At 47.2% G+C, this 14,991-nt stretch overlaps 1 protein-coding gene across 1 annotated transcript in view; it reads right to left on the bottom strand.

Moving 5' to 3' along the window:
* Nucleotides 1-4,279: 4,279 nt before the first annotated feature.
* The window catches only part of LOC149336713 (2-Hydroxyacid oxidase 1-like), a 45,810-nt gene continuing 35,098 nt past the window's right edge, over nt 4,280-14,991 (bottom strand). Inside the window, exons 6-8 of the mRNA XM_089554217.1 lie at nt 12,001-12,159; nt 9,177-9,246; nt 4,280-4,392 (exon numbers count right to left, since the gene is read on the bottom strand). Coding sequence (XP_089410343.1) covers nt 4,280-4,392; nt 9,177-9,246; nt 12,001-12,159 — 342 coding nt within the window. The remainder of the gene's footprint in view (nt 4,393-9,176; nt 9,247-12,000; nt 12,160-14,991) is intronic.

Here is a 14,991-nt window from a genome sequence, read left to right as displayed (position 1 = left end):
TGATGTTTGGTTTTCTGCTCGTAACCTTCGAAATCGCGAACGGTGCCGCGAGACCCGCACGGATACAACGGGAACCTCTATCTGCGCTCGCTTTCTCGAGAGCCATCGCTGACAACGGCGCCATGGGTAATGAACTATGATTTATTCGCTGCTGTTGACGAAGCAGTCCAAGGGTCCGCAGAAGAGTCGGCGCATCATGGAAACCGATTACGCAACTGTATGTCAACTGAATTCTGTCGGTGTTGTATATTGCCGCCTATCTTCGTCGCGTTGGTATATTCATTCTTCGAAGCTGCCGGCACAACGCTTTATCGCTTTGTTTGTGATGAAAGACGCAACTAGGTCGATCTCGATTGTTCGCAGCCAGGCGGAGCCGATTCTACCTTGTTTCAGAATGCTGTAATAACTTTGAGCGCTGTGTCTCTAAAGTTCGCTATCAGCTTTAAATTGAGCACGGGGCGGAGGGAATTCTGCTCGACGACAGCCGAGCACGCCTGTTGCCACGCAGCCACCGAGTCATTAAGTTTTTTGCGGGCGCAAGACAGCTTAAATGAAGATGTTCGTTTGGAAGATATTCTCGTTGTTTTCCTGCTCACAGAGCTACAATCAGCACTGCGTGACAATATATTAGCATCGACAGCGAAGCCCATTGCGTGATAGTGGTTTGCACCCACGTGTTTACATAAATATTGAGCAACTTTTTTTTTTATTCATCTACGATCGTAAGGAAGGAAGGGAAAACTTTATTTACACTAATGGTTTTTCCTGCGGTTTGGGGCATCTTCAGAGACGTCTTGGTTCTACCCCCAGGAACCTTCTCTGTCGAAGTCGTCCGCCTCTAATCAGTGGTCGGTTGCCCTCAGTCCAGGGCCCCGCTGGCCACTGCCGCCCGTCGAGCTCGCTGTACCAGACCTTGTTGGTCTTCACAGCGGTCGCTGGACAGCAGAGTCTCCCACTGCTCCGCACTCGGGTTTTGTATTTTGGGGACCACGTCTATGTTTTGGCAGGCCCATGTGATGTGGTATAGAGTAGGTTTTTCGTCGCACCAGGGGCATTTGTCCGTGTATATCGTAGGGTGCATTTTGTTTAGTATATGTAGGTTTGGGAAAGAGCCTGTTTGTAATTGTCTCCAAGTGACAGCCTCCTCTCTGCTGAGAGATTTGTGCGGTGGGGGATATCGAATTCTTCTGCCTCTATAGTTTTGTAGTATGGCCGAATATTCCCTGGGTGCTGGGGCGAGTTCCGCGGTCTCGTCGGATGCTCGGAAAGTAATGTATCCTCGAGCTATCCTGTCGGCCTCTTGTTCCCTGCCACCCCCGTGTGCCCCGGTACCCACACAATTGTGTGTGGGATCTTGTCGTTTTGTTCTTCCTGGTTTTTAATTCTGTCGCTCGCTGCGAGGAGTATACGGAGCGCGTGACGACCTATCCTGCCATTCATGTAATTTCGGCAGGCTGTTTGAGAGTCCGCGAGTATTGTTAGTGACCGCCCGGTTCTATAGCCCTCCGGCACCGCTAGAGCAACGGCTACTTCCTCGGACTCTGCAGCTGTGCAGCCTCGGAGAGACGCACTGGTCATTTCGCGTAATGACGAATCGACCACCGCCGCTACAGCGATTTTGGTATCTCCTCCTCTCCGAGACGCGTCTGTATACATGGTCGTGGCTTGAGGAGCGTATGTTTTCTCAATGAATTCGGCCCTCGCTTCTCTTGTGCCTCGATGGAGGTTGGGATCCATGTTTTTTGGTGTTGGAGCTACCTTGAGGGTCTTGCGAAGCTCGTCGGGGATCGTTGCCGTCCTCGACATTTCTCGCATCTGCTCGCGGTATGCGAGCCTCTGCAGGAGCGCTCTTCCAGTCGCTGTTTGCAACAGCCTGAGTTTTTGCGACTCAAGCTGCGCCTCTCGTAGCTCCTCAAAGGTGTTATGTAATCCCAGGGCCATGAGTTTTTCTGTAGACGTGTAGCGTGGTAGTCGGAGCGCTGTCTTATACGCTTTGCGTAGCAGGGCATCCGCTTGTTGTATTTCGTTTTTGTTGAGGCACTGGTAGGGTAGGCTGTACGTTATTCGACTAACTACTAGGCTTCTTACTAGTTTTAGTGTGTCCTCTGCACGCATGCCATGTCGCCTGTTGGTGATGCGGGTAATCATGCGTGCGACTTGTAGCGTTGCTGCTTTCAGTAATGTAAAAATGTGAGTACTGCGCTGGTTGGATTGAACCCACATGCCCAAAATTCTTATTGTTGTCTTTTCCGGTATGGGTGCACACCACATCAGCACACCACAAGAGAACAACGAAGACGAGACACAAACGCTTGTATCTCGTCTGCGTTGTTCTCTTGTGGTGTTCATGGTTTGGCGCCAGTTTTCCTCTAATTGAAGTATCCAACATGTAGCCGAAAAAGAGGTGTTAATACGAATTGCACGTACGTCGTCCAATTCTATATCGAACTCAATAGGTGTTCTAGTTGACATAACGTAGCCTCTTGCAGCCTTCATTGTATTTGCTATGGTGTCCTCCAAACTATTAGCGAGGGTATATTTGAACGTCTCCTCCATATATGAGTAACATACAGTCCAGCCGATGTGCGCGGATTTAGTTCGGCCGGACGCCTCAAGTCCAGCAATCTGGAGGTCAATGCGCATGTGGTCACTCTTATGGGTCTCCACATCATCAAGCCACCGGACACGCTCGTGCAGTGTCCGCGAAACTAACGTCAGGTTCAGGCAACTGCTGTAGGAGCAGCCTGAATAGGTAGCAGGCTGCCGTCATTCATTACACAAAGTTCATTTTCTGAAGCGAAGTAAGGTGATATCCCTTCCTCTGGCGTTAAGTGTAGGACTTCCCCACAGCAGGTGGTGGGCGTTGAAATCGCCACTAGTAATGCAAGGAGCCTGGTTTGCCTCCATGGTGGCTTCAGACTCTCTCAGTCCAACTGAGAGGAGGGGGACACATACGAGGTAATCAGTGTGAACTCTATGGTTCCTTTCTTGGCTCAAACACGTCTACTGATTACCATCGTGGGGATGAACTTGGCAGCAAACGTACGTCATGTCGGTGCGGAGGTAACCAGAAGTTTGCTAGGCCCGTCGCGTGTGGGGGAGAAAAAAGGCCCGTACCAGGAAAGCTTGATTGCTTGGGATAAGTTAGGATCGGAGATGAGGAGTATCGGGAAGTGGTTGCTGAAAACATATTGTCGGCAACTTGAAATTCGTCACTTCGGGCCTCTTGCGTTCCACTCTAAGAGCGTAGCGCCTGTGACTTTCTCATGAAACCTTGTAAGGTGTCGAGCCATTATGTTCTAAAGATGTTGAAGCGCTGTACCCAGAGAGCCTACCTCCACCAGTAAGACGCTTTGAGCGGTTGAGGTTAGCAGGGCCTGTAGCAGAGGTCGAATGGCATTGACCATCGTCCTTAGTATCACATCGGCTTGGGGATATTGTTCTGGGAGCCGGTTTGTGACAACTGTGCAGCTCGATGATGCGAGCTTACACTGAAGAGGTTTATTAGGACGCAATGGTGTAAGCGCTGGCCAAGCATGAGCACTCGACGAGTTCTGACCATTTTAGACCATAATGCGCTGACAAGGCACACTTGGAGGTAGGGGCGCAGGCGGCGGTTGAGTTGAAGATGCCATGGGCGCGTCAGTGGCGCTGCTTTTGGCAGCAGCCTCTGTGGAATTCGTTTTGCGGCGAGAACACCTTTTCCGAACAGTCGCAGCAGGTTCGCGGTGCGTGGAGCGCGCCCAACCATTTGCTTGAGGATGGCACGCTCGTCTTTTATGTGAAGGCAATCTAGACGAGGCGTCATGGGGCCCGTTGCAGTTTGAACGCCTAAAAGCTTGTGCGTTGCAGGACTCGGCGCTCTGAGCTCTGGCCCAACGGGAGCACATCTCAAGTTGCCGCAGACAAAGCTCTCATTGGCTAATTTGAAATATTTGTGGCATTGCATTGGCTTTGGTATAAATCTACGAATGTGAAGTAGAGAAATGCCTATTCCGCAAATATGGGCGTTAACCCACTAAAGCTGTCGCGTCCTACCCTGAAGGCAGAGCTTAAGTTTTCCCCGGCAACATTTTATCATACACTATCCCATGCAAACACATTTTTCACACATTCACCTTCTGAGAACGACGTAATCGTGCTGACAAAATTGCGTACACTTTTTGCTGACGCGACAGAGCCATGTAACGTTTTCACATTAATAACTAAGGCAGGTGCAAATCCACACATAAATTTCACTGATTTATTTTTTCGCGCCATGCACGCGTGACCCTGCCAGCTAGAGTGCGTTCCTGCAGGCTCTTTGTATTGGCAGAGCACCTCGTAGCTGCCCCCTGTAGTGTTCCTCATGCATGACGAAGTCTTCGCAGAGGTCCTTAATGTCAGGGCAGCCTAGAAAAAAAAAGGCAATGGAAGCTTTGTTCAGGAAAAAAAAATGCCGGCGCCGTCTGGAAGACGTTGAAGTAACGAGCGTTAGCTCTTCGGTAGCGCCATCTATTGTCCATGTGATGTACTGCCACATGATTAGGCTACTTTCCCATACCTTGCGGCGAGTGGGCGCCTAACGCTTTGAGGTCGGATATTTGTGACCAATTTGGGCCGAAAGAGTTTTTCGGCTGTTTAGAGGGCTATTTTTCCTTACCTGAAGGCGGTAGGTGCCCGGTCGCCGTGAGGTACGGAACTGTGAGCAGACGAGTGCTGACGACATGGCCGCCATGTTAAGCCTAACCATAAGTAAATATCTACCTAATTACACAATACTGGTGTCTAACATGTCCTACTGATCGAGCCCTTTACGCATATCCATTACTTAGATCATGATGTTATCGATTAGTTAATTATAAGGAATTAAATGTAAGCATAGCCATAATTAAATATTAACTTCATTAGTTAATTTCGCTGTCTAACCTGTTCTACTCATATAGGGAATTCCAAATATCTAATTCGTTTTATGACACTTTGTTATTTACTGAGTTAAAAGCGATTAAACATAGTCATGTGACTAGCTAATTATGGCGTCACAAAATCAGTGACCTCACCATTCACCAATTCGATATACTAATGACGTCAGCAGTCAATCACCAGTTGGGTTGCTCTATCGATTTACTATGGGGGCCGCCATCTGGAATTCCTCTGAGTTGGAAAATTGAACGCCGAAGGTCGGTGGTAGCAGACCCCCCAGAAGTCGAGAAACGTGATGAATAAGTGCTAACGCTCTTAAAATAAATCAGTGCGCATACTAATCATTGATGCGTGCATTACACATTGCAATAACTCATTGAGGTTGCGTGGTATTTACTGTTTGCACAAAGGGAATGTACATTCGTCAACACACTTGTCTAGAACACACGAGCAATGCAGTCTGTGGTACCTTTATTGCAATCGCCGCTGCCTGGAGGGTTTGATACAGCTTTTGAAGCCATGAGCGATGAAGCATGATCCACAGAAATTTGCATGCTCCATATGGTCCTGTTTCGAGCCGCAGACCACACGTAACCCACACAAGTATACATATCGGTGCTCTGTTCGAGCACTCTAGACAGGTCTGCGGATGACTTCGCATTCGCGAACGTTTTACAAGCGTTCTTGCAAGAGCAATAGTAGAAGACTCATTAATTTAGGTTTGTTTCAGCATGTGCAGTAAATTACTGCAAGTATTCGAGCGTTTATGAAAGTTGATGCTGTTCGAAGAATTATTTCTCGTCCCAAAAATGTATATATACGACGGAACAGTCATCAAGCCCGGAAGAGAAATGTCTCGTACTTAAGCGTAGTGCTCAAGCTCTTCCCGAGCTTGAACAAGCTGGTGGATGAGTAAATTCACACTCTGCACAAGCAAAACTGGGAAGGGACCACCACGATGAACTCGCAAATCACTTCATGAATAAATAAATCGTACAATTTTTTTAGTTCCTGACGAAGATAAATCGGACTTGGGGTGTCATAGATTTTGCAGGCACTGCTCCCAATCTGTGCCGCATGGCGACAGAAAAACAGATGTTCAGAATGTGTGATATGAGTTGAAACTTGGTTCAGCGCAAAAGACAAACACAACGAAAGGAAACCACACACACGGAGCGCTACTAACAACTGATTTATTGGAAATGCAAGAAACACATTTATAGTCTTCACACGCATGCGCACAATTGGGCGGCTCCAGGCAACAGTTTTAGATGGCTCACACTTATCTAAGCTCACATTATGTCACTGAAGAAAGCGAGGGAACCAGAAAGGGTAGATAACTCAGAACATGAAAATGACAAAACGAAAAGATATGGATGGGATATGACCGAAACAGTTCGAGAATCGACAGACGGAAAAGAAACGGGCCAGGATGTTACATGACGTTATATGACGTTGTCCAAAAACATTCGCTCAGCCGAGTACAAACTTATGGAAGGGTCACTGATGCACTGGCTAGATTTTTTAAGAATATGAAAGGCCTCCAAAATAACTCTTGATTTTGTGCTTTTACTTCTTCCTAAAACCTTTGCTTCTTTGAACCGCGGCGCACAGCTGCACCCCATTACGTGCGAAACTAGATTCGCAAGCTTATCTTGATGTAACAAATTTTGAGCATGCTCCCTAAACGGTCATTGATGCAACGCCCTGTCTGCCCAATATAACACTTTCCACAGGACAGGAGGATCTTGTAAACCACTCCTAAAGCACATCTGACGAAGGCTTCTTCATGTTGCTTTTTGCAACCGCGCTCACCGTCACCGCAGATGCGGGGGCACAGCTTCGCCAACTTATTTGGCGCGGAGAATACAAGAGGCACTTTGTGCCTGCTGGCCACTTTTTTGAGATTAGTTTTGGTTTGGTTTATGGGATTTAACGTCCCAAAGCGACTAAGGCTATGAGAGACGCCGTAGTGGAGGGCTCCGGAAATTTTGACCACCTGGGGTTCTTTAACCTGCACTGACATCGCACAGTACACGGGCCTCTAGAATTTCTCATCAAAAGAAATTGAATCGCCGCAGCCGGGATCGAGCCCGCGTCTTTCGGGTCAGCAGCCGAGCACCATAACCACTGAGCCACCGTGGCGGCTTTTTTGAGATTATGTGACACCTTATGAATATAAGGCATCCTCAGGTTTGGGCTTTCCGCGTTCAGTTGCAGCCACGTTTCGTCGAGGGCGAAACTTCTTCAGGAGGGTTTCGGCTACTGCCGTAAGGACCGAGCAAGGGAAGCCTGCGGCCAAAACCCTGCGCACCTGATGGTTGAAACTGCCATGCATCTTGTGCGGACACGATTTCCGAAGCGCGGATTCAAGGGAGAGCATTGATACTGCTCTCTTAACGGTCTTAGAGTGGGACGAATCATATTGCAAGAGTTCCTTCTTCGCGCGTGGAAAATACGCCCAACAGGTGTGTCCCGCACCAAACCTCAACCTCAGGTCTAAAAAGCGTATCTCACCATTCTGGGGAAGTTCATGTGTAAAGGTCAGGCCTTTACCGTGCTCGTTAAAAGCTCTTAAGACATCACCAACGGAATCCTCAATGATTGACTTAAAAGGGGTTTTTAAAAAGGTTAAAAAGTCGTCGACATATCTAAAAACCTTTAAAACCGGGCCTCCGATAAAAGCCTCCTACAAAAGGCGATCAACATAAGGTAACAAAATATCACATAAAATAGGAGCCACAAGGGTCCTTATGTAAATTCCATTGCGCTGCAGAAACGGCTGCTTTTCAAAAAGGATAAAAGTAACACTCAAATAACGATAAGAGTGTAACCTTTTCTCAGCCTCGAAAGCTAGCCTACGGTAACTTAATGAGTTGTGACAAGCCATGTTTAAAATCCAACCAACAATATGCCACTCAGGCCATTTCTTTATCGAAAATTTTGAAGAGGTCTCATAATTTATTCATTGCTTTCCTTGGTAACCGTACAGGTCATCGTGATTACTAGTCTGCTTTTGTATTCTCTGACAACCACTGACTACACGCTTACTCTGAAAGGGCTTCGTATAACATTGGAGAGATACTGTTTTCTTCGTTCTGGATATTGCTGGATCATTGGACTGCGTGAATAACGTAGGTCTAGCGAACACAATATATGATTAACAAAACAGCATCAATCTAAATGTCCCTCCATAGCACCTCGCAGTAAATATTCAAGGCTTGAAAACAAAAAAAAAAGCAGATAGACTTCTCGTCATTTCTTGGACCACGGTTTCAACGTGTGCGAGGGCTTTGACTATAGTAGCAAATAATAAATTACCGGCGTACAAAACAATATAAAACTAATAAAACAAAGATAATACGCATTTTAATGATCACCTTAGGTGTACGAAATCTACACCCGGATTATCGAGCATACCACAAATCAGCTCTCCGCATTAGATAATACCAAGTGGCTATATTTATTGGGAATAAAAATCTTAGTTCTCGAGGGTGGCGTTTATTTTCGCGTAAAAGAAATTCTCTGTATGTTTGCCCTTTTCGAAATGTGACTCTCACCATAGCCGAGGTGGAGTCATATCATTCCGATTCATGCTTATTGATTAGTTATCGGTCTTCTGCTTTCATAATTGTAGAGTAGCCGTTGGCAGTAAGTATTCATAAGATGTGGAAGCTGCAAGCGGTTGTGTGTGGCTAAAGTGGAAGGGGCAGAAGGGTCGGGGTTAGGGTAGGCCTTAGTCACGCCCTACAGTGAGTCACGCGTGCTACGTACGACCGCTTATCCTTTCATTATTATTCATTCACTCAAGGCACGCGTATGGTGTAACAGACGCAGCGACGGGGGCAGGGCTATGATAGGGAAGAGTTGGAACCCGTGGCGTTAAGGAGTGTCGCTGTTGTGTTCGAAACAAACGCCGGGGGATTTTGTCATGACGTCATGTGTTAAAATGCCAACGTAAACGACGCCATATAAAGGGGAGAGGTGGCTTTAGCAGCTGTACCTGTGAAACATGCTTGCTTCGACATGAATGTTAACCCGTGAACCCACACTCAACAACAGAACGTACAGGCGGCTACCAGCGGCGCCCCGGGCACGACGATCTGTGGACATAGCACAGGGGTGAAATGCCTATTCATGAGGAGGATAACTACCATTAACAATTGTTGAATGAGGAGGTAAGGCCTCTGCGGAATAGCATATCTGGCTGGAAGAACATCAAACTGGAAACGAAGTTCGGGCAGGAACGCTAAATAAAATGACAAGTCCCTCACCTAGTAGCCGCATGGTGCGCTCCAGCTCTTCTTTCAAAATGTTCAATACCTTTGCAACACCTTGGGTACCCTGCGAAGCGAAAAAATTGGGCGTCACCTTGCAGGTGTGGTAATCAGTGTACGTGCTAGCGACAGACGAACTAGCGCCTGTTGTCGATCATTTGAATCTATACAGTACTAATTTTACTTCGCATTCAACAAAAGGACTTATTCTAAAAAAAGTAACTATGAAATTTGCCTTAACTTTAGCGCAATATCTGCCTTGAACATTTTTTACACCCGCGCAAGACCGGACGGAAGAATAGTAGGCTTGGGTACACAGTTTGAACTACCAATTTGTGATTGTAGAGTATGACACTGAAAACAAGAAGTCATTCCGTGCGATATAGCAGCTGCACTCATATGCGGCAATCTGTAAATAATCGAGTTCGTGACTCAAAACAGAATTTTGCCTTCTATGACTTCTCAGAGTTCCGGCTGGTAAGAGGCTTTACCTAATTAATATTATTCTCTCATTACTAGGTTCTAAAAATCATTCCAAACGGCAGTGCTCTTACCGAAATTGTTTTGCCAACCAATAGGCTCATTGCGACTCTGAAGACAAAACTGCATCGCTACCTCGTCGCCGACTTCGAGCTACGTGTTTGCTGACAGCATAAGTTGTAGTCTCTTCTTCAACATAGTGTACTGCCTCCATTCTATAATTTTTCTTTCTTCATTCGATCGAAACATTCCTTGATAAGCCCAAATACTGTGACGCTGTGGTTTCCTGACCCTAATGGCCCGCTCAACCGATTTATCTCAGAGGAATCCTAGTGCATGCCAGGAAACACAAGCCTAGTAAAATACAGGCATGTCATACCCAACAATTCGGGACAAAAGAATTTTTCAGCGGGCAACTGCTTATGAACGCAATTTTTTCATATGATGTAAGATACCACTATCACAATAAACTATTCGCAGATCGCCCGATGGCATTCTTGAATTTATTCTGTGAACGTTTTTGCTGTTGTCAAAAGCGTTCCCCATTGGCTTTCTAAGGCAGTCTTAACTGCTCTATGCAGTCAATGGAAACACTTTCAAAGAAAAATGTCAGAAGAATAGATCATTACCTTCAATATTTCCATGACATTCAATTTTCAAAGTTTTTGTCCGCGAATATTGGACATATACGCCAGCTAAGCAAGTCATCAAACTAACGATTTTGAATTTAGAATGAGAATAAAACCTGAATATTAAGTGACTACTCCGGCTGTACCAACCATTCTCGTTGTACGTCACTTCTGTTCACTCAGTATTTGACGCAGCACCTGCCCAACTGTGGTTGAGAAACAGACCAAAGCCAGCGTCTTTCAGGATCAAGAATAAAGCTGCGCCTAACTGAACACCACCTCAGAGTTTGCAGTGCACGTTACTCCAAATCATTTCAGGTGGTACAAATCAGCATTTGTTGCGCCCGATAAGCATAAGATGGCTTAGTTAGCTCGCGTGGTTGATCGAGTAACGAGGGCATACGGTGGTTTGTTTTGAGCCTTGGAGTAGGAACAATTTTCGCCACGTATTGCTTTACCGAGATCCAAGATTCCCCATTTTGAGTATTTATTCCTGACGGAGTTTCGATAATCTACTATCTTCGGCATTTTATTGTATTGTATTTTCGTTCTGTGAACGTTCCGCAAACAACATAAGCATCCAACTGCGAATATTCTGTGAAAGTTGTGTGTCTTTCTCTTTGCACTTTTTCTTGCGCTTAGGTGAATTCTGGCTGACGTGTAGTCGGATACAACTCAAGCATGCAGCGGTGAATGCCCGTGAAAGGATGCCATGCCACCAATAGCATCGAGTGGTTCTCATGTCTTTGCACCTGATCCCTGAGAGTGACATCGGAAATGAATGGCAAATTCCTCGATCAAATGCGGCTAACTTAGAGAATATGACAATCGGTACACGTCAGTAGCCGGAGGTCATGCTTTCGGGGCACATTTGAGGCTCCACTTTTGAGTTGTATCCCTCTATAGTTCCTTCATAAAGCCAATTAGCGAAATTCAACAGATGGTGTCGTCCACTACGAGTTGGGAATCAAGCTTTTGGGGCCGTCTTGCTCCTTTTGTTTCTAATCTGTATACATATGGACACAAACATCGAGAGTCGGTGCCATATAGAACGCCGTACTTAGTAACTGCGAACACTGGATCACAGACATGGAGAAAGTTGAGGCACAAAGCTGCTGCGTGCTCCGCCGAGAGTCAAACAAGCAGGTGGCCATGTGACAGTGAGTAGACATGAGAAGTTTGTCACAATAAAAGCACTTATTTCGACACACAGGTTTTATGGGGCGCTATTTATACTGGTAGAATCAGTGTAACTCTGGCGAATTAGTAATTTCTCTGCATCTTCAGATGTTCAAAACTGGCCCATCTCTCCGATTAGTGCGGTCTGTCTGACGCGGTAGCCGTGAGGACGCTTCTGAAGCTAGAAGTGCGTATTTATACTTTTTTTTTCGCGCGGATATACAGAGCATAAGCACCTCTACAGTTGCTGAGAAAGGTTCTGTTTGCAGTGCTCGCAGAGTTCGCTCAAGATGATCCAGTATGCCCAACTCGTCACACAGTGGACTGCATACTTCTAGAAGACATAAGAGGCCTGGAACTGTTGCGCTTCGTCCAGCCCTGTCTCGTCTCGCTTTTTTATACTAAGCGCATTTCTGCCACAAAGCTGAAGCTGGAAACAGTTGGCGTGTGGTTTTATGGCGCAAAAGCGACTAAGGCTATGTTGCGCCGCTCGCAGAGTCTGGAACTGGTGGGGAACATGAAAATGCTCATACGTCGTATGCGAGTCCCCAGAGCACGGGCCTGCCTACGAACACGGCCCTTGCGCCGAGCGAGAGTGCCTTGGCCACGTCGGCCCCGGAGCGCACTCCGCTATCCAGGTACACCTCCATGCGGTCGCCCACGGCAGCCACCACCTCGGGCAATGCATCGATCTGCGACACAGAGAAAAAAAAATAACTTTACTAGACGGCCCCGTACGGTGCCCTGGCACTAAGTGGTCGAGGTTTCGGCTGATGGTCCTGGTGGTCGAGTGCTCGCCCAGCACATAGGTAAATGGGCCGCCTAAAGTGCAACAAGATTGGGCGGAGTGAACCAGGCTGCGTTACGTAACTCTGTCAAGAATAAGCGTGGGTTACAGGGAATGGATTGTGGTGATTGAGGTCGCGGCCGACAGCATGCTTGTTTACGGTAACAGTATGTATCCTATACCCTACAGGGGAGTGGGCCCGGGCATTGAGGCTCTGGAAGTTTCAGAAGCGGCAGGGCAGAGAATTAATTTCTGAGAGCGGCCGTGTGTCTTCGATTGCTTCACTGATATGCCGATGATGTGCACCTCGTCCAGAGTAATATCAGGAAAGTCGAATAGGCGATAGATTGGGTAAAGTGCGTAAGCGCTGTCGTTCGCGAAACTGATTTTCAATTCTTCTTCGCCAAGGCTCTTACCGATGTCCCCAATAATAAACAAAAAAAAGTGAAGAATGCTGTGGTTGCCTGTGCACTGATGAATACCAGTGGCTAAGAAGACATGGGTAAGGCATAGGGCACTCATTCATTCATCAGGTATACAATGAGGGGTGGAGAGTGATCATCATATAAAAGGACTCAAATTTAACCAATATTCGAACGTTATCGGCATTCTCTCTCCGTCGTTCTGTTTAGGTTGGCAGCCACTATGATGTCGGAAAACAAATAAAGTGGGAGCCAAATGTAGTAATAAAATAATGTGCTCACTTCACACACTCACTCACTCACTCACACACACACACGCACACACACACGCACACACACACACACGCACACACACACACACACACACACACACAAGCAACGGTCAATACACACCAGGTGTTTGTGGGCAGATTAAGTAATTCTGAAAATATGTTTCTTTTTCTCAGGTAAAAATGTGGCTTCTCCAGCACAGTATTACCAGTTTTGGCGGACACAAGGAAAACCATATCATCATCACCATCATCATCATCATCAGCCTGACTATGCCCACTGCAGGGCAAGGGCCACTCCCATTTCTCTCCAATCAAGCTGTCCTTCGCCAGTTGCGGCCACCATATCCCCGCAACCATCTTAATCTCATCTGCCCACCTAACTCTTTGCCGCAACCTCCTAAGCTGCCTTCTCTTGGAATCCACTCCGTTACCCTTAAAGATCAGCAGTTATCTTGCATTCGCATTACATGCTCTGGCCAGGCCCACTTCTTCCTCTTGATTTCGACTAGGATGCCATTAACCCGCATTTGTTCCCTATCCAACTCCGCCCGCTTCGGATCTCCGAGCTCGCTGCGTTGTCCTTAACTTAAGCTGAACCCTCTTTGTTAGCCTCCACGTTTCTGCCCCATAGGTGAGTACCGGTAAGATACAGCTGTTGTATACTTTTCTCTAGAGGGGTATTCGTAAGCTACCATTCATGATCTGAGAGAAGCTGCCATATGCGCTCCACCCCATTCTTATTCTTCTAGTTATTTCCCTCTCATGATTCGGATCTGCGGTAACTACCTGCCAGTAAAGATCAGGTTCTTCTTCTTCTTCTTCTTTGCACCATAGGTGCCCCGCCAGAGACGGTTGATAACTCGAAGACTGAAGCTTATTTTTTCGCACCAGGGGTGCCACGTCAGAGACGGTCTTGTGTTCGGTTGAGACGCAGGGGTAAAAAAGGCAATAACTGAAGATTTATATACAGCTATTTACATTGCATATACAAGTTTAGGCACTCGAGACAAATTAAACGGCACAAGGACAAACAACGAAAAGGTGGATCTGGCTAATACTAGAGGAGGCCCCTAACTCGGCGTTGCCGAAGATGCGTTGCATCTGACCTTAGCGCAGAACCCTTTTTCTGGCACCGGAGCCCGGTTTTAAAGACATCAATGCCCGGCCCACATTCGGTAACTTCCAATCATGTTGCGCTCTTAACATGGTTGGTTCATCCAGGGCATGGCCAGCCCTCCAGCTTCCGTAAGGTAGAGCGCTCTCTCCACCACAAAATAAAACAAAAACACAAATATACATTCGTGCCAGAACGTGCTCTAATCGGTTCCGCGGGGCGGGTGGACACCCGTACTTCCCGGCGCGTTCACGAGCGGCCGCGTTCCAAGAAAGGAGACGCTCCGCTTTGAGTGCCCCCAGCCGCGTTCCAATGACCCCCGCGAACGCTACCGATACCTTACACGCCCTTCCCAAGATTGTACAAAGGGCCCAAATGGCACTTTTAGAATTACAAACAAAAGGGATCGGTGTCTGACACGAAACTACCCTTCGGGTGACATAACATAAACAAAACGTACACATTCAAATGCGCGTTTCACACCTGTAAAACCAGCGCATTCACCGAAGTCCAAGCTGTCGCGCTGCGACCAGTTGCACGAACAAAACCAAAAACAACAAAATGCACACGGGCACCAACACAACATCACGCAAAATGCACACTTAAATACACACAGTGGCATGCCTGCCGTGCGCCGTAACACAGCGTCCAAGTTGGTGCGTTGCACCCAGTTCGCCTGCATGCACGCCGTCGTCCTGCTCGCGAATGAGCACACAGACACAGACACTCGCGACTGGAGCGTTCACAGCACTCGCCCAATGCCCACGTGAGCCTCCTTAGTCGCACCGAGCGTCCCTGTGTACATTCGAGCCACCACGTGTTGTCAGTAACACAATTAACGCCTAAACGGTAACTCACTCATTAGGCTGGCGCCACAACGGGGCGCGAACAGAAAAGATGGTGCCCTCCAGGATCAAAAACGTCCCGGG

Source organism: Amblyomma mixtum, chromosome 7 (assembly GCF_055824585.1).
Source record: "Amblyomma mixtum isolate Tamu chromosome 7, ASM5582458v1, whole genome shotgun sequence".
Classification (NCBI taxonomy): domain Eukaryota; kingdom Metazoa; phylum Arthropoda; class Arachnida; order Ixodida; family Ixodidae; genus Amblyomma; species Amblyomma mixtum.
The sequence above is the reverse complement of the archived record's forward strand: the minus strand, read 5'-3'. Positions and strand labels throughout refer to the sequence as shown.